General features: G+C 49.3%; 6 protein-coding genes across 6 annotated transcripts; 2 read left to right on the top strand and 4 right to left on the bottom strand.

Annotated features, from left to right (window-relative positions):
- Nucleotides 1-279: 279 nt before the first annotated feature.
- Nucleotides 280-2270, bottom strand: FVEG_00876 (hypothetical protein). Its single transcript, XM_018887544.1, has 2 exons — nt 1793-2270; nt 280-1734 (listed from the first exon to the last, which is right to left on the bottom strand). Exons 1-2 carry the CDS (start codon nt 2022-2024, stop codon nt 1178-1180), a joined length of 789 nt encoding a protein of 262 aa, XP_018743316.1. The 5' UTR covers nt 2025-2270; the 3' UTR covers nt 280-1177.
- A 4799-nt stretch (nt 2271-7069) lies between these two features.
- FVEG_00875 (hypothetical protein) lies at nt 7070-8912 on the top strand. Its single transcript, XM_018887543.1, has 2 exons — nt 7070-8272; nt 8323-8912. Exons 1-2 carry the CDS (start codon nt 7296-7298, stop codon nt 8828-8830), a joined length of 1485 nt encoding a protein of 494 aa, XP_018743315.1. The 5' UTR covers nt 7070-7295; the 3' UTR covers nt 8831-8912.
- Nucleotides 8913-9043: 131 nt separating this feature from the next.
- FVEG_00874 (hypothetical protein) lies at nt 9044-11431 on the bottom strand (the record flags this gene model as incomplete). The annotated part of the gene is made up of 9 exons (XM_018887542.1): nt 9044-9539; nt 9590-9809; nt 9861-9961; nt 10013-10115; nt 10173-10419; nt 10480-10546; nt 10598-10642; nt 10693-11266; nt 11340-11431. 9 exons carry the CDS (start codon nt 11429-11431, stop codon nt 9204-9206), a joined length of 1785 nt encoding a protein of 594 aa, XP_018743314.1. The 3' UTR covers nt 9044-9203.
- Nucleotides 11432-11978: 547 nt separating this feature from the next.
- FVEG_00873 (hypothetical protein) lies at nt 11979-13504 on the top strand (the record flags this gene model as incomplete). Its single annotated transcript, XM_018887541.1, has 2 exons — nt 11979-12948; nt 13005-13504. The coding sequence occupies 2 exons, from the start codon at nt 11979-11981 to the stop codon at nt 13502-13504; spliced, it is 1470 nt and encodes a 489-aa protein (XP_018743313.1).
- Nucleotides 13505-14181: 677 nt separating this feature from the next.
- Nucleotides 14182-15532, bottom strand: FVEG_00872 (hypothetical protein; the record flags this gene model as incomplete). The annotated part of the gene is made up of 2 exons (XM_018887540.1): nt 14182-15399; nt 15449-15532. The coding sequence occupies 2 exons, from the start codon at nt 15530-15532 to the stop codon at nt 14182-14184; spliced, it is 1302 nt and encodes a 433-aa protein (XP_018743312.1).
- A 1089-nt stretch (nt 15533-16621) lies between these two features.
- FVEG_00871 (hypothetical protein) lies at nt 16622-18112 on the bottom strand (the record flags this gene model as incomplete). The annotated part of the gene is made up of 1 exon (XM_018887539.1): nt 16622-18112. Exon 1 carries the CDS (start codon nt 17660-17662, stop codon nt 16622-16624), a length of 1041 nt encoding a protein of 346 aa, XP_018743311.1. The 5' UTR covers nt 17663-18112.
- Between the last annotated feature and the right edge of the window lie 991 nt (nt 18113-19103).

Raw genomic sequence — 19103 nt, forward strand, 5'->3', positions numbered from 1 at the left:
ACCTGCGTACGCAATCAACTACACGCCAAGGTTTTACATGTTGCTGTTACTGGATCAACTTGACAACGAGACTTGGCATGTGTTTCTTATAAATAGGTCTCCTTTGCCGTGATTCTCATACGATTGAATTGTCTTGTCGTGCTTGGAAGTGGGAAATACCATCAAGTGGCATTTTATGTCGACGCAGCTTTAGTTATGACAACAAACCCGTAACTACCCCTTACACCAATTCTCAGCAAGGGTCCCATCACAAGCATTTGATCAGCAGGGAGGCTTAACAGCAAATTAAACGCCATCAACCTATCTTTAGTTACCCTCTCACAGCATCTACATTCCAGCCCGAGGGCCGTGGTATGAGGCTTCAAGCTCATGCCAAGGCCGCCACTCCCGGTAACGGTTTAAACGAACATTGACAGCTTTGCAATGCCTTGACGTTCCTGTTAGCCGTAGGGCCTCATTATTAGGTGGGTGTGTAGATAGCATATGATGGAGACGAGACGACGTCAGGGAACTAATGGGTCAACTCGTCTCAACTTTCTGCAAAACGAGAAGGGAACCTGGCATGACAAGGACATGTAGACAAGCAAGTCCAATATCAATATAGAGGATAATAATAAGCAGATGCTCGGTTTGTTCTGCACAAAGAACCTGATCTGCAGTGCTCCGTATATACGTTAGATTAACCAAGTGCCGCTCTAAATACATATGCACCCAAGGGTACATGCTGGCCGTTTCATCCTACGAAAATCCTTATGTCCATACGAGCAAATTAGCGACTGTATCACTCATCATAGTTGAACACAAAGCATGATTTAGTGGGTGTTGAAAAGAAATGGGTATTGTAGCAATAACACTAGTCGACAGGAATCTCTTGGGAAAACAAAAGCTGGGTCATATGTCTATTAGACGTAGCGGCGAAGGAACACATGGCAGCTACATCAGGGGAACTTGATCAAGACAAACAACCCATGTGGGTTTTATAGTTTTTCCTCAATACATTAACAATCCAGAAAACCTTCCAACTCGTAGATACCAACAAAAGAAGCAACGTATGTGCGCAAAGGCCTGATATACCCAGACTGCTCCATACCTGAAGAAACGAGAAACCCTCTAAAATGCAGTCATGAAGTCATGACGCCACGCAGGAACCAAAGATTAGATTGGTGCGCGGCCTCGCTTACAGAGCGAAAGCGGCCATGACGAGACCAGCAACAACGGCAATGGGAGCGCCGAAGCGGGCAGCACCAGAGACGGGGACCGGAGTAGGGGTGGGCTGACCATAGACGGGAGGCTGGCCAGCGGGCTGAGTAGGAACAACAGGAGGCTGAACAGGGTGGGTGTAGACGGGAGGGTTGGGAGCAGTGCCGTTGTTGGCAGGGGGAGCGGGAGGAGCAGGGTAGTGGGTCTTGACAACGGGGACAAAGGTGGTGGGAGAACCAGCAGTGTTGTTGCAAGGGACGGTGACGGTCTCGGAAACAGCAACGACGGTGGTCTCGGGGACGGGGTAAGCGGGCTTGGTAGGCTTAGGGGCGACGGAGGAGGGGACCTCGTAGTCGTTCTTGGTCTGAGAGGGCTTGTCCTCGGACTTCTTGGCACCCTCGATCTTGAAGGGGAAAGAGTACTGGAAAACCTCGGGGTTGCTCTCGAGCTTGAGGACGAGACCGTAGACGTTCTGGTCTCCGAGGGTGGAGTCAATGGCCCAGCTGTAGGAAGCAGCGTCGTTGTCAATGCCAGCTGGAGGGTTCGTTAGTGAAACTGATCGAATACGCTGTCGTCTGTCGCCTCTACTCACTGGCAATGGTCTTGATGGGGACCTGGGTGTTCTGGGTAGCACCACCGATCAGAGAGATGGAGATCTTCTCGCCGGAGTACTTGGGCTTGGCCTGCCAGGTGATCTCGAGGGTCTTGCCAGCGGAGACCTCCTCCCAGTTGGTGGGAGTGAGAACGGGGTCGAAGTCGGCGACCTGGGCGAGGGCCTTGGCGGCGAAGGCCATGAGGGCGGCGGCGGAGATGGTGAACTGCATTTTGAAGGCTGGATTTAGGAATTACGGTATATAGTAATTGTATCGAAGGAAAAAGAGAGACGGGGTTGGATAATAAGAAGCTGTAAAGCAACCTAAAATTATTAAGTATAAAAAAGAGTGTGGTAGGCTGAAAGCCGAAAAGAGTGACTGGTATGAAGGTGGTGGTGAAGAGGGAGAGAAAAAACAAGAAGAAGCAGAGGATCAAGCTGGGGTTTTGTGATAAATGCCAGAGGGGGACTGGGTGTGCCATCGAAGCAGGACAGGGGTGGGTATTCACGGTACGTACCCCTAAGACATCTTCCAGAGATCCCGGGTTGGGCTAACCCCTGCGCGACCATTGAGCGCCGAGGGGGGCGCTAGTGCAGGTACCATGCTGGGCTCTTTACTGGGATGGGCTTTGTGTGCCTGCGATATCCACCACACCTCCCAGCCCAGCCCGTGCCTTACAGGACCTAGCTGCACCTGGCTGTTCCTGCGTCGGCGCTTATAGCGTCCATAGCTTAGCACGACGTCGACAAATTCAGGGCACAGAAGGCAACCTAATAGGGCCTCCCCACAAAACACTGTTGGTCGGTGAAGGCGCATGTTCAACGGCTAACGGAACTAGTCCAGGGGCAGGCTCTAAAGTCGGCGCCACAGTGGAGGGCATTGAATCTTGAGACTCACAGACAATGCGGTTCGCTAATTGGCAGTGTTTGCCAAAGCACCCCTGAGCAGGCTTTCTTACTACGCACCAGTCACAGAAACTGCGCTGAAATCCTTTGGAAGCGAAAATCGATGATCCTTCTTCCACAGGTCTCTGGATAGCCCAGCCCAAACCGATCATGGTTAGCAGTTTCATCTACCACAAGAATTAGTCAGGGGAATCATCCAATGGATTGCCATGATGATACACCATTGAGTTGTCCCTTGAACACCCATAACAGAATTTCCGTTGTTTATTCCCCCCCTGGTGACCGATTGCGAATCTGGATCTGGAGCAATCTCTGCTAACATGTCTCTGGCCATGCCATGTCTTGTCTGTTCCGTCTTCCCGTCTTAATCGCTAATAGGCATGCGGACCCTATCTTTAGAGGGCCCTGCGGTGGACTGTCCGAATAGATCGGACCATGAGACCGAGATAATACCTGGGATCAGCATTGTTGTACATACTTGCTGCGCTGCAGTGTGCAGCAAATGCACCCGCGCACCTGCTCCTGTAGGCAAACATCCCCTTGTCATCATTCGTCTGAAAACATGGGATGTAATTAAACTTGAGTGGGCGAGGTTCTGTCGATTGGCTACAGGCTGGGGCGCACATGTCGGCGATTCGGAGACCCTTGCTTGGCATTGAATTGGGCCGCCTGTTGGTTCTCTTCCAACTCCTTTCCGATTGCTGACGGACACTGACTGATCCTTTTTTGCCGACTCATGACCCATGTTCGATACTCATCGAGACCTCTTCCCTAACAAGATTACCTAGGATTTCCAAAATCCAGCTCCAGGGTCTCAGGGGTGTTAAGCCGGTTCCCGGGCCTGATCGCCGTGCCCCGATATGATATGGCTATTCTTGTCTCTAATTATCGTCGCTTCCAGGTGTGGCAATCGAGACTCTGTTCAGTGCGTTCGCTTGCTGTCTTTCTTGACTTGTTGTCTTGCATTCCAACTCTTGGCAGGTTTGTGAGCGCATCTGTGCTTTTCCCCTGCTTTTTCTTGTGCGACAGTTTACGTCAGCGTCAAAACCGTCTTGCAACATCGCAAGCAGAACAGGGCAAACAATTGAACCTGACAGGGCAAGGACAAGGTCCTATCCGAAACAGGCGTTCGTTCTGTCTGCAGATAATATCAATAGGTACGGAGTACTGTCGCCAGAAATTCTATGGAATCCCTTGGCCCCGGTATAGAGTTGCAGATGAAACGCCCCAGCTAAACTCTGAGCCGGGTTGACAACGGCTCTGTTTCCACAGCCTGGTAAAAACATACTGGATAACTTACCGAATGGGGGAGTCCCCGAAAAGGTTCAGCGGATGAGTTAGAGTTCCGTATGAGCTCCTCTGTAAAACTCTACTCTAGTACGTATTCATCAAGCTTGATGCTGGTTGATATCTCAATGCAGCTCGCCTAGCTAAGTGTTGATCACCGAACAATTTGCCATAGGCTTACAGTAAGATTCAAGTAGTCTGCCACACCAAATAGTTTGTATGCCGTTTCTTTCAATCGATTGGGCTTGCTGAAGAAACAATATTCTACAGGCCCTGTGTAGCCGCTGTGGCTCTTGTAGGGCTGCTTATTCCTGTGCTGGCTTGGCATGGACCCTCGATACCTGTAGGTATCGAATAGGCGAGTTCGGCGCACAACGGCTCCAGTGACTAACAAGAGCCTGTTGGCATACCTAAACCCACGATACTACGTGGTATGTGCTGCTTGACGATCGTTTGTGACGTTGAAGTCAAAGGAAATTGAGCCGTTGAAACGATCACAGGGCATTATGGCACCATTTCCGATCTGCCGGCATTGCTGTTGGCGATGGCTCACGGAGTAATTTAACTGCTCGGCTCGAGCACACAACCAAATCACCAAATACCAATAGTCTCTGCATGAGAAACCAACATGCCCTCAAAAGACAGGATGATTAATTCATTTATGCGAGATGGCTTCGGTGAGAGTTCCACAGCCGAGTCACAACTCCTATGTAGCACATCACTTGGATGCAGCTTTCTCATCCAGTGATTTCAAGTCACTCCAGCCGCTTCAAGCTCAATAATCCCCTCATGGCCAAAGCGTTCGTTCCTAGCCCCATAAAGAATATGGGTCAGCTCATCTGCTGGCCCCTTGTGCAAGGACCCTCGCCCACTCCGCTTCGATAATGCGTTGACGCCAGAACCTTTTGACTATTGGTGTTAACTTCCATCCACCAATGGAACCGATAGCTACGCCGCATCTAATCTGCGATACAGAATACTCCTTGAAGATTTTGCCTCGAAAATGGACGGTGAGTCCCAATTCAGCAGGCACAAGAATGACGTGCTCTAAGAGGTGTGTGCTGAAGATCACATTGTGGAAGCATAGGTTGCAAGCTGCAGGTGGTCTAGCTAGGTAGGTACCTAGGTAAGTTCCAATGGTCTGTTGCAGTTGAAGAGCAAATTACAGAGCAGAGATCACCCGGATCTTTTAGAGCACCACTGAACCACCTATCAACGTCTCAATACACAATGTCAACTTAATGCAATTAAATCAAGAAATTTTGAACGAATCAAATGCAGACGCCTGAACCGCACTTGGTCAAACGGTTGGCAGAACAGCGTTGACTCCAAACAGCCACAGGTGAGGAGTACAATAGTGCTGGCGACAAACCTTACGTTACCTAACCTTAGCGTCACCTCCACTCCATGTCACTATGGACAGACGGTATGCTTAACGCTTAATAGCAGCTCCCAAAGGTATCTTGGCTAACGGAACGGAGGTTTACTTACGCCACATTGCACTATTCTTGCTAAATTGCACCGGCGGTTTGGGTAACTTTACTGGCACGTTTCCAGAAATTGTCTCGACTGGTGGCCGAGACCTAAGATTGCTTAGATCGAGATGCCCAGAAGCGCCCCTGTACGATCAGATCGATGTTTCGATATTGAAGAAGCCCTAATGTAAGAATGAAAAGCTCGAAATCCATGAAATGGTCGACTTATGCCACCGGAATGTTGGCAAGTCTATGAGTAATGTCTCACGGCCATGTCGGTCGCGGAATGTCTGATAAACTTGGCTGCTTGGCATGGATTTGCACTCAGGTTACGAAACTGACACACAAGGGATGACTTCAAAAGAGACAACACTGGGAAAATGGCCACGATGGTCCCCAATCGCTAGTCTCAGCCGCGACAACACATTAGTCCCGAATCAGTTCGAATGCAATTCATGCCGTAGGCAGAGTAGCCCACTATTGTAAGACCAGATCCTTCTATTTCCAAGATTGAGTCAAAACAAACAAAAGGGGACACTTCGGAGACTCCACGGGTAGTTTCTTTCATGGTAAACGGCGCGGCACGCGATCAATAGCCTGAATTGAAGTCTGAACCGAAAGTAGTGGCTGCAGGTTCAATATCCCCCTTTCACAGAAATCAAGAACTGACCAATGCATCCCAACATCGAGACTCTTGACCGCTTCCAACAGCATGGAAGAATCTAGATCCTAGCCTAGCACTCTTAATGCCTATACAATCGCCGCCAGCTGCAGCTGAACCAGTCTAAACACTGCGCTCCATCCATGGTAATAAAGGGGCCCAGCAGTCGATTCAGCACGGCGCAATGGAAAATACACAATACACCGGAATGTCGCAGATTGGACGCCGTGGCTGAACTACCGGACGCCCTCTCGCCCCGGTCTCAGAGACGATAATACCGAAAGCTTCTTTCTAACCGTACCAACGAGGTTATCATCTCTTAAAATATCACCGGGGTCAAAATTCAAGGTTCTGTCGGACAATAAGGGTCTGCCTGACATGCTTGGGGAGCCAATGAAACTAAAGATCTTGATTCTGGATGAGAAAAAGATTCGTGTAAGACTTAGGTAAGTTAGCTTAAACTTAGAGGTCTCTTAACTCTCTTGATGTGTTTATTTTGACAAGCTTCTCCATACTCCGTAGTATGAAGTGTTGTTACCCCCAAGCCTTGTTACAGCTCAGGGCGATAGGGGCATCCTGAAGTATCCACTGCTACCAGTAAACTTTACCCCCAAACTTGAGTTTTCCATGAATCAGGGCATCGATTGCCTCAGTGACATCAACTGCCGAAAACATGCTTCTCTGTGATTGGGTTCCCCGGAGATGAGAACCTCAGAATTGCCCAAGTTGGAAGTTGATTGCTTCACTCCACAAACCAAATGATTCCCTTCCCCCCCCCAGTTCCCCAAACTATGGTAGTTTCCGGATCTTCAGGAGTGGCTTTTCGAGCTGGCCAATAGCAGCTTGTCAGTTAATTGCACTCCCTGAATCGTTGACGGTATAATTTTAGGAAGTGCAATTTCATGCGATGCAACCTTCAAAGTTTGATCACTATTCATTTTATGCGCCGACTCGAGTAAGATTAGTCCCTATTTTTAGTTGCATTAATCTTGTGTTCTTTGTTTCGTTCTTTGTCACATTTGCTTGTGCATTCATTGGGTGACGTCTTTCAGCCTCGTGCCCCACCTCCAGATATTCCATCTCACTTCAAGCGCCAAACTCGTCAGCCTTATCACGACTACCTTCCACCCTTGACCTAGCATCATTAAAGAACCAGCCGCATTTTCACGTTGCAATGGCCTCTGAAGACGATCGCCCCAATGATTCGTCCCGGAATAAGCGTCGCAAAACAAGCGGCGACTCTTCTCCTCCTTACGCGCCGCAACGCGACGCCCTAGACAACGATCGATCACCTAGACAGTCTCGTCAACTATCGATACGAGACAATCGCCGCAATAGCAGGACTGTCAGCCCAAGTCCTGGTGACGATGGTGCTGGAAACAAATATTACGAAAGTCGTCGTACATCACGGTCGAGATCACGGTCGAGGTCACGGTCTCTCTCTAGTATAGACTCCCGTAGACACTCGCGCTCGCGATCCCGATTAACAACACGATCACATTCACCCCGCACTTCACGTTCACGTTCACGCTCACGCTCACGCTCGCAACTATCCTTTCGTCGCTCCCGAACAGACTCCCTCTCCCCGCGGGGGGCTGAACCAACTCCTCCTCCAGAACCTTTCAAGCCCAACTATCGTGCCCGCCTTGTTCTTCATGGTCATACCAAGCCTGTCTCTCAGGTTCGAATATCACCTAATGGAAAATTCATCGCATCTGCATCGGCGGATGCTACTGTCAAGATATGGGACGCTACAACAGGCGAACACATGGATACACTAGTTGGGCACATGGCAGGCGTGAGCTGTCTTGCTTGGACACCTGATAGTAACACCATCGCAAGTGGTTCAGACGACAAAGCCATTCGTTTATGGGATCGCGTTACAGGGCGGCCAAAAACCACAACTCGAAAATCGGTAGCCGGTCAAGAAATGGGACCATTGAAAGGCCATCATAACTATATTCACTGCTTGGCATTCTCGCCAAAGGGCAACATCCTTGCAAGTGGTTCATACGATGAAGCTGTGTTCCTGTGGGATGTACGAGCGGGCAGGCTGATGCGAAGCTTACCTGCACATAGTGATCCTGTCAGTGGGGTTGACTTTTCTCGAGATGGCACGCTGGTCGTCAGTTGCTCGACAGATGGTTTGATGTATGGACTCCTGAAGCTTCAGCTGGTTCATTTTGCTAACAATTTCATAGTCGTATTTGGGATACATCAACAGGCCAGTGCTTACGCACCCTTGTTCATGAAGATAATCCAGCTGTCGCCAATGTTTGCTTCTCCCCTAATGGACGCTTCGTCCTGGCTTTCAACCTCGACAACTGCATTCGCCTATGGGATTATGTTTCTGGTACCGTTAAAAAGACATATCAAGGCCACGCCAACGAGAAGTTCGCTGTGGGTGGCTGTTTTGGAGTTCTGGAGGGGGCTCCTTTCATTGCATCTGCTAGCGAGGACGGCAGCATCGTCATGTGGGACGTAGTATCAAAGACAGTCTTACAAAGAGTAGAGGGTCACAAGGGTGTGTGCTTCTGGGTGGATGTCCATGGAGAGACGATGGTGACCGGAGGGCAGGACAACACAGTCAAGGTTTATCGACACATCAGAGATAACAACAAGGTGAACGGTGATACCGAAAAGGTGGATAAGGAGCCACACTCTGAGGGGTCACTGGCGCAACAAGACGTGGCCATGAAAGGGGCATAGGATGATACCATAGAGATACCTAGTGCAGGCGTTATACAGCTTAATGAAAGGAGATTGCTCGCAACAATAGGCATATGATGAACTGCTCCTACTCATATATCGGTTATTTGGTGCCCAGATGGATGATCATCTTAGTCTAATCACAGTCTTACAAACTCAGGTTTAGTACATTCTGTAAGTTTTTGAATCACAATAGATTTTTGGACACAGATCCTCAACGAATCAATCTTTTTTAGCTGTAAAAAGCTAGCACTACTTTCCGTTCTGCTTCGGCAGAGTTTGGTAATAAATTACCAGAGCGGTTCATTTCCATGCATCCATCTTCCATCTTCGTCTTCCATGCTAATGGCCATTTTTCACCTCGCTATATCCATCAAAACTTGACCTCGATGTTTCGAGCTCCAACGCGTTGGCCCTCAAAATAGACGGCGAAGTCTACAGTCCCGTCGTCGCATGTCATCTTGATTTCGAATTCAAGCTCGCGATAGACCTTTCCCACTGAGTTAGTCCACGTCGGAAGAGTTTCGAGCTTGACCTCGCGTGTCCAGTGGATCTCGCAGAGTTTCCCCACGGTCGGTCCCCGAGCTCGAGGGGGCGTGGTCGAACAGCTGAAGATCTCTTGCACGATCGGGCCAGTGTGCTCATCGTCATCGGGAAAGAGTCTGGTGTAGGAGCTACGGATTGGTCTCTTGGTGTATATGTTGTTGCCCTATCCAGGAGATCAGCTTATGACTTGAGGTTTTTTGCCATGTTCCATACCTCTCTGAGAAACCATTTCATCTGGTTTTCAGCTCTATATTCTTGTCTCTCTTCTGACCAGACCTTGTCGCAGACTCGGTGCCTTTTGGGAACAAAGGTGTCCGTGAAACAGACCCCGTAACTGCACCGAGCGATCCTGCTATCGATTCTTGCACCGAGGCTTGACTCAAGGATGTGGCTAATACCACTGATGACTGCTCCTCGGCATATAGCAGTCCATCTGCATTAATTAGATAGAAAACACAGCACATGGGTGACAAACTTCACTTACGGCTTACTGCCATCGGATTGGAGTACCGTGGTTCCTGTCGAAGTTTTGAGTTGGTCGAAGAGATACCGACTTCGGCCAAACCCACCGACGAGGATGACATACTTTGCAGGTCAGTGGACGTCTTTCTGACACAAGTGATTAGAACCGCCTACCTTTGCCGGCTTTCCATATCTTCTCTGGATCGCCTGGGTCTGTCGATGAACGAGTTCTTTAATCTCGTCCACAACAGGAGTAAAGACTGACAAAACATCGTTTCTGGAAAAACGTTAGGAGTCATCTGCGTTAGCAAGCCAGGTTTTCTGGAGCACTCACGAGCTTAATTGAATAGTTCTTCGCCTTTTGTATCCCTGGTTCAAGACTCCATGGCAACCTTCAGGAAGTGCGACCAGCCAGCTCTTGTCCTGGCCGCAGAACCGCTTTTTTATCCCATGTTCCCACTCATCATTGAGGAATCTTTTTTCATCTGCTTTGTCGACGTTCCTCCAGGATGTAGAAGATACCTTCCTCTTGATGAGTTTAAGAAAATTCTCATCCAGAAAAATGCTGCCACAAAGCCCGCCTAATTAGTTGTATTAGCCACCTATATGCTGAGGTATGTATCAAGATATTAGAAACTCACCGTCGCCTTTAACGCATTCTTTGACAGTGAAGGGCTTCGTGGACTCCACGACGTAGCTGATGAGATCCTGAAGCCGTGTCAGTTACGTATAAGAAATGGTCAGCGACAGCAAACATACCACTGTTCCACCGCCAGCATCACAAATGACTAGAGTATCACCTTTCTGGTGTTTTGTCAGACAAGTATACTTGGGAGTGTCCTCTTGTACTTTACCTTGATGGTTGAACGTTTGGAGAGATCTTCAACTGTCGCAAGAGCTGCTGCCTCCGGCTCCGAGATAAAATGCAGGGTGGTTTCACCGCAAAGTCTCTTCTCGAGGATACCTGACATCTTGGCAGCTAGCTTCATGCGCTGCTGGGCGTAGAGTGGCCAAATTTCTGGAAGAGTGATCACTACATGAAACCTCGATTGCCCAACCAGCTCATCTCCGAGTTTGCGAATAATCGCATCCATAGCGTGGCCCCAGAGCTCGCGCAGAAAGCTCGCAACCGCATCAGCTGCATCGTCATTCGATTCCTTCAAGAATTTGCGGGCTTCACGAATCTGGGACGAATTAGACATTTCAGCTGTGATGTCAGAGTCTTCGAGTAACAAGAGCTTGAACCACTTGAGGCCAATCTCATCCCCAGGAATAGAATATCCCCAAGAAGCAACCTCATCGTCCTCATAGAGTAGTTGAGTTGGCACTTTCTCAAGGTCCGAGCACTTGCTCATCTCTGCGTCCCAGCTTGTGACAACTTCAATATCCTCAGGTTGTCGGGAATACGCCCAAGCAACCCCGGAATAACTGGATTGTTTTACATGTTAGCCAGAATCGGTTTATCGAGTTGAACCTGATGAGTGGAAGAGGGAGCACTCACGTCGTTCCGAAATCGATTCCGATAATGATCACGTCGTCTACCGGCTTGTTTGCCGTCACCTTGCCTCTTGGAACATGCTTCTTGCGTTCCATGTTGTTCAAGAGATTGGGTGTCTCATGGACAACCTGAACTGCTCCAAGTGTGCAAGAATGAATGGTAGCCCGAAGACCAAAGTTGAAGAATTTGAAAATGGGATAAGAGAAAGAAATAAAACTTTCCGTATCAGAAAAGTTCCTGGCTTTATAATGTTGAAGGTCAATGGTTGACGGTAGTGAATCACAGTCGGCCAGCCCAGGAGCGGCTTAGGCGAGCATTGGCGAAAGAACGGCGCTCTATCATCTTCATATTTCTCTTTTCTTTTGCTAGGGGCTCTGTCTTTCTCCCTCGATCCTTATTTTCCCTTTCTCTTCTCTTTTACTCCTCTCTGCCCCGGTTATCCTCTACACATGTATCAGGCGCAGATGTGTCCATTCCCTACAACTTCACCATCACATACTCATTCGATCGCTTTTACCCCTTACTCATCTCCCCCTTTGCTTTGTGTCATCTGACTTTGGCTCATATCATCCCCTCTGATCTACCAAGATCTTTAATAGCATACCACTCTCCTGTTCATTTTCATTCACGCAACTGCGAATAATGGTGGGGGCTCGACAGAAGACTCCAAAGCCAGGACATCCTCCTACTTCTGGAATTGCACTGTCTGATCCCTCCAATAACTTAGCTCAAGGGCCTGCCATCGTGGTCAATGTTGACGAACTCCCTGATCCGAGAAATCATCATGCTGCCAGGGCCAGGGGCGCTTCGGAGCCGCCAGCTTCTCAGACTGGGCCTCAAAGTCGTCTCGGTGGCAAGCCCCAAGTCTCCGCCGCTCAGTACCTGAACAATTGTACCGCCTGGGCTACAGCAAGGAACATGGAAAGCCAGCATCGAAGTCCCGCGGAAATCTTGGGTCCTTCCCACGGCGTCCCATCAGAAGAAGATTCCAAAGTGATTCGGCAGGCCCAGACAAGTTTTGATCAATTGGTCTCTTTGGCGAAGAAAAGTACTTCTCAATCCACCGAAGTCTCGGATGCATCTGAGATCGCGGCGCTCCAAGAACGGCTAGGAAAAGAGCAACAGAACAACCAAAGGCTCACAGGGGATCACAGAAACCTCACCAAGGAGCACAAAAGGCTTAATCGCGACTATCGGGAACAAAGGAGCCAACTCTACGAAGCCAATACCAGGCTACGCGATACTCTTCTCGAAAGACATCATCTACGACAGTTGCTGGAAGGGGGTACTTTCGCAAACTCTGCTAAAATAACAGACACTGCCATTCTCGATGCTTGGAAGGAGCTATCCTACAACATTCGCGACCTCGCTTATACACTGGCACAAGCACAAAACGTTGAGGATCCCAGCGAAGTCGTCATTAGTAGATTGCGATGCATAGCTCAGGGATACAAGAAGCTTCTCCAGGATCAAGATTACAGCCACGCTCTCATGCAAGGCTATTTCTGGAGACTTATTGACCAACAGATCTTTCGACCTAAACAGCCTGATGGACAATTTTGGGGTGGCCTCCAGATAACTAGCCTCAAGCTTGGGAAAGACGAGGTCTACTGTTAGTGCCGCAAGATATCTGCCATGTCCATGATGTTCGTGTACTAATTTCCGTAGCAAAAGTCATGTCAAAAGAAGGCAAGAATTCAGACGATTGGGCTACCTTGGCCCATGCCGCACGCTCTTTTTCTCAAATCTCGGTCATGTTCAGCAAGCTCTGGAATGATAACAATGGGCTCATCAAAAAAGTTGTCTCGCGGGAAACTGAGCTTCTGACACCATTCTTTTTGCGCCGCTCCCCTAGAACTGACAGGACTCAAGGGAAGATCAATGAGCAGCTGACCGAAATCTTCAAATCCGCAATCGAACTGGACAAGATGATGATGTGTTCCAAGGCGTACTTCATGATTGAATGGAACGTACCTGGAAAAAAGCCACCTACAAAATCTCGATATGACAAGGACTCCATGGAATCTGTTTTCCAAGAGGTCGAGCTTAGCCCCAAGAGTCTGGTCAAATTCTTCGCATCTCCTATCCTGTCGAAATCAGGTACAGCGGATGGTCAGAAATACAATATCAGAAATGTGTTGGCCAAGGCTTCTGTCATCTGCAACTGACCTCGCGTCGTTACTTACTCGGTATGACAGGAAAATGATTCGGGTGGCTATTTTCTTTATGGGAGAAAAGTAGTGAGAACAAGAATACTGAGGATGGAAAGGTATCAGCAATCAACCCATTACCGATCATATTCACACCTTCCATGTCGTCTACCCCTTTCGGTGCAGGATTCGGAGGGCTTTATTGTACCCCAGTCACTTCTAACTATTCGTTCACATCATCACAGACAGGCACAGATAACAGATTGAGAAATTGCAACTTGCACTTTTAAACACGTTGAGATTCCAAATTCTGTGTGCGTGAATGAACAGGAATTGAAGTGAAATGCAACCATAAGGTCATGATGAGTGAGGTATCACGATGAAGACTAACAGTATCAAATATCTCCAGAACATCTCATACTTTTAACTCAAATAAATAGAAGTGAAGTACATAAAAGAAGTATCATCCATCCTACTCCCTCCCTCTAGATTAACAGTATTGATCACTGTCTCGTATCCCAACCATTCCATGTATGCATCTGTGTCATACTCTCCCGAGCCCCCAATTAGGTATTAAACAAAATCCACCAACTCCAAATCCAAAAGAATGCTGTCTGTACAAAGGAGCTATGTCATCGAGGCATTATCTTCACAGCCGCACCTTGTCCGCCTTGTCGTGGTTGCTAGTATTCGGCTCAAGTTGTTGTGGGATAGGACGTCTCAGTAGCACTCGTTGTGGGAGTCTCGGTCTCGATCTCGTAAATTGATGTGTCCTGGGTACTGGTAACGTCCTCAGATGCTGGGTAGATTGGGATCACAGGGGAGGTCTCTGAGCTGGTAGTGGCAGATGTGGTAGTCTCGGCGGGTGTCTCCGTTTCTGCGCTGGTGGTCGTGCTCTCAGCAGTGGAAAGCACCGTTGTATCCTGGTATGTTGTCGAGTTGGTAGGGATGGAGACGGTAGAGTGCTCAGAAAACTCGCTTCTGACAGCGGGGTCAGTATAGACGGGCGGTGTGTAGACGGAGCTATCATCAGAGCTGGTGGAAGTTGAGATAATAGGGTCAACGGTTGAGGAGTTTTCAGGCACCGAGTAGGCGGGCTTAGTGTAGACTGGTGGGGTATAGACGGCCTTGTCACTAGTTGTCGAGATGACTGGTGGCACAACGGTTGATGAGTTGCTGGGCTGGGAGTAGACCGGCTTAGTGTAAACAGGAGGCGTGTACGTAGGAGTTTCTACAGGCTTCGTGTACACGGGGACTGTTCCATTTCCAGAAGCAACTGAGGAATAGACAGGCTTGGTATACACAGGAGGGACATAGCCTGACTGTGTGCCAGTGGAGTTACCATAAGTAGGGTCCGAGTACACAGGCTTGGTATAGACCGGTTTAGTGTAGACAGGAGGAGAGACGTAGCCATTGGCAGTGCTGTAGACTGCGCTCTGGCCAGGAGTTTTATAACCGGTGGGCGTAGAGGCAGAGTATCCAATAGTAGAGTTCATGTAAGGGTAGCCATTCTTGGTCTGAGAAGGCGCCGCATAGGTCGAGTTGGCGGGATAAGGAGATCCAGAGTTCTGCTCGCCGTATGGCATGGTTGAAGCATACTTGCTAGGGGGCACGTAGATGGTGTTGCTAATGGTCAAGGTCTTGGTGCAGTCGTGGCAGACAGCAGTGGTGTAGTAAGATCCTTTGGAAGAAGCGGTGACAGTGACGGTGACATCGACAGTCTTGGTAGAGACAAACACGTAGTTAGAAGGACATTGGATGCTTGGCTCAAGAGTTTTCGAGTGAGTTGTCGGTGTGGTGGTGTTCTTGGTGGCCGCGTAAGTGTTGACAGGAGTGTATGTGTTCACGGGAGTATAGCTGGGAGGGTCGTAGGCGTTTCCATTGGGAGACCGAGCAACTCGACGCTGCTGGAACTGTCAATGGTTAGATTGTGTTTACTACTGTAAGCGATGGAGCTCATACAGAACTGAACCAAGAACCTCGAGGAGCAGCTTCGACTACTGTGCCCAGGAGGCCAACGGCACCAACAATTGCAGGCAGACGCATCTTTAGATTGAGGCTCTATGAATATTGAAGACAAGGATGAGAGTAGCCAAGAGAATGCGAGGCTGTTTGTGAGAGTGAAGGCGATGCTGAGTCTGGTGGTGAGATGTTCATTTTCAGGACGCATCCCATCATCCTTAAGTACGGCTTCATTTTCCCAAGGGTTTTTCTGAAGGAGCTGCGTACAAGTCAAAGGGTGGAAATATTGATGTTGAATGTTGAACAAATTGATGTCAGAAAGGGTGCTATATTGAAAGAGGGATGTTTACTGAATACAGAAGGGCGGCGGTTTGGGTGATGAAGCGGGGACATTTTATCGATTCAAGGGAGTTCGCACCAACCAAACAGCCTCGATCTTGATGGGACAATGGGGACAAGGGGCGGAAGAAGCAATTAATTTGTCGACAAGGCCAGGGAATCAAAGACATTTATGAATATTCCATTGCCAATCATGCCCTTAAGCGCGACAGTGACAACCTTATTGCTCGACAGAAAACTCGATATGAGACAAATTCGAGGTGGGCGGGGGATTGATAGTAATAGTAATAATCTATTGTTCATATGTCGTCGGTTCGATAAAGGGCAATTCATTCATCTCGCGCGCGTTTGACTCTTTACAAGTTGCACGACCACGTTGTAAGACAACGCGTTGCCGAGTCCAATCAAGATAACAAAAATTGCACGCGATTCGTCTCATGGCAAAGTAAGTACAAGTGTGCCCTTCACAGCCAATTCAACTGGCGTGACCTGTGGGTATGGTAGTATCATTGTGTGTCAATCATAGTGTGTGTATGTGTGTGTCTGCGTGGTTCTTCCTGTCGAACAGTCCATGCGTGCAGGAATGGGTATCAAGAGGGCTACGCAATCGCCGTCGTGCCCTTTGCAAAAAGCTAACAAAAAACCAACAACAAAAAAACCATATGCTTATGCCGCAAAAATCATCAATAACCTGCCGTCCCGCGATGCATTCATGTAAAATCGAGCATTGTCCCAGGCTAGCTCGAGTCAAGTCCGTCATACGCCGTGGCCCCTCTTGAGATATTCCATCTCAATCGTTCATCTGCATCTGGCTCTGCCTCGGCATTGCGCCATTCAGTCCTCCCAGATAGTCTCAAGATCGAGATCTCCTCTTCGCTCAGCACCGCACACACTCCAACGCTTTCGCTTGTCTCTTGAGCCAAAACCCATCGTACGGCCTCGCGTCTGGCCATCCTTGCCTTTCAGGTCGGAGGACTCATTCCCCTCTGCAGCATCTGCATCGGCCTTGAGCTGGGCAATTCTTTCAGCTTCCAGCGCTGCTTCTTCGGCATCAGGCGTGTCGGGAATTGTTTCCAGGCTGGAGATGCTGGGGCTTCGGGACCTGGTTGATGTTGGCGTGGAGGGGACCGACGAGTAAGTCGTGCCATAGCTTCCGGAAAGGGCATCGTAGCTTCGATAAGAGGATGTCGAGGAAATCGAAGAGGATGGTGTTGATGGAAATGTGCCTAGAGAGCCAGTGCTCGAAGATGTGAATGTTCGAAGAGGAGAAGATGGTCGTCGTAGTCGGGCGGGGGTGCTTGTGGAAACCCCCATGATGGGAGAGGTACTTCGTCGCTCATGCATTTGCTCAGGTTCGAGAACTGAAGTTCGAACTGGAGAAATTGGCGGGAAAGCTTCATCGGCAGGCTTTCGCGGAATGCGGACTCTACTAGGTGATCCAGAGGGGCTTCCAGGACGGTGCTGGGGCGAAAAAAGGATATGGCCTGATCCATTGACGCCTGGCATGGATTGAGTACGAGACATTGGGGGCGCAAGACTGGTTGTAGAACGAGACCTAGAATGAGCGCCTGAGAGCGGAGAAGTGGTGCGTGGTCGATACGGAAGAAAGGGTGTCGCAGACCAAGATGGTGAAGCTGGCGATGTCGGACTGGGGTCGGTGCTTCGTCTCAGGTTTGGCGGCTTTCGAGGCAATTCGATGCTGAGGTTGGAAAAGGCGCTGGGGCTCTGAAGTCGCGGCGATGGATATCCTGGAGATAGGGAGGGTGACGCAGACAATAATGAGGATGCAGAGGCAGAGGCAGATACGGGTGCGGGAGCAGGTGTAGGAGTAGGACGGAACTCCTCCATACGCTCTGTCTCGGGAACTGGCTCCATTTCGAAATTGGTAATCGAGGGTGGAGGCAAGATACGATACGATACAATGTGATACGGTACAGCACGGCACGGATGGAAGTTGAGACCAACCGGTTTCGTCAGAAGATAAACGGTGGCATGTGGTGCCCGAAACTTGAACGAGTCTTGGCCGACGAGCAACGGCGTGGATTTCTGGGGGATTTATTCGACCCGGTAGTAAAGATCGTCAGCGGCGGTTCTACGAAGCTCTGCCGGCGGCTGCAAGTTCGGGTTGCTTTTGACAAGAGGCGCAGCAATAGGGCGTGAAGCAATCACAAGCTGGCGACAGAGTCCGGTATTGCATTCAGCGCGGCAGAAAGGCGGGGGTGGATCAAGATTTGAGATAGATCCGAGGTGATATGGACGGGTTTTTGTCGTAGGTGGAGAGGCTATACTTGGTAGCTGTTGTAGCTCGAGGCGTGGTGGTGTAGGTGAGGTAGGTTAGGTAGGTTGGAGTTGGGGTTGAGAGGAGAAGGGCGGAGGGACCTGTACCTCGAACTCAGCTCTGGGAGGCGGTGTCGCGGCAGCTCAGCTGAAATCGAGGTGACAACGCGAAGAAGAAGAGAAAAGCGCCCTCGTAGGAAAAGAAGAGGGATACTGAGGAGGAAAGCACTTGAAAGATGAGGAAACGTGAAGGCGGTTGAAAGAGAATATGGAAATGTGATTTGAGGCGAGTCAAGTCGAGCGACCATGTACCTTACTTAGTAAAGAGGTGGAAGCGAGACCAGCGGCTGGCTGTAAAGGGAGACCCAATGGAAGTGACACTGGGCGCGTGGTTCCGACGGTCAGGGCACCCACCAGTACCAGTGGTTGATGGTTCGGTGAGGTACCTCCGCTAGGTAGTGGGGGAGTAGCCTGGGCTTCTGGGGCCCAAGGCTTGGGGAGGAACGTGCGATGAATCCACTAGGGGCTCTTAGCGGGGACATGAGCCTGGGTGATGAGTTCAGGGTATGTGACGGTCAAAGGTATGGGACTTTGGATGAAAAAAAGAAGATGGACAAAGAGAGTAATAACGGTTATATTCACAATAGGATGGTTGTATTTTACATTCTCGTACAGCTGCAGGTTTAGACGAAACTTTTTAACTGGCATTACAATACCTGCGACGTTAACAAGTCAGTAATCATCTCTCGACGTACAACACAAGGGTATATTTGAATCTAAAACAAAACAACATCCGTCAACGCCACCGCTTCCCATTGACATACCTGACACTGCCATGTTTCCTACCATGGAATCAGAACAGGTATAATAACAGCCATATTAATAGATGAGATGGAATGGCCCGAGACCATTCAATGTCATGCGATTCGATGCCGTGCGACGCGCGGGGTGTGTTATGTGTGCGCGCGCATTGTTCAACGACAATCACAGCCCTCAAGATGCTCCCTTCAAATCACATCACATTCCGTTTCCACATCAA

Source organism: Fusarium verticillioides, chromosome 1 (genome assembly GCF_000149555.1).
Source record: "Fusarium verticillioides 7600 chromosome 1, whole genome shotgun sequence".
Taxonomy (NCBI): domain Eukaryota; kingdom Fungi; phylum Ascomycota; class Sordariomycetes; order Hypocreales; family Nectriaceae; genus Fusarium; species Fusarium verticillioides.

Coding starts and splice junctions, on each gene's coding strand:
- FVEG_00876 (XM_018887544.1), bottom strand. CDS start 2,024: ATGCAGTTCACCATCTCCGCCGCCGCCCTCATGGCCTTCGCCGCCAAG. Junction 1,735..1,792: donor CCCCATCAAGACCATTGCCA/GTGAGTAGAGGC, acceptor CGAACCCTCCAG/CTGGCATTGACAACGACGCT.
- FVEG_00875 (XM_018887543.1), top strand. CDS start 7,296: ATGGCCTCTGAAGACGATCGCCCCAATGATTCGTCCCGGAATAAGCGT. Junction 8,273..8,322: donor TGCTCGACAGATGGTTTGAT/GTATGGACTCCT, acceptor ACAATTTCATAG/TCGTATTTGGGATACATCAA.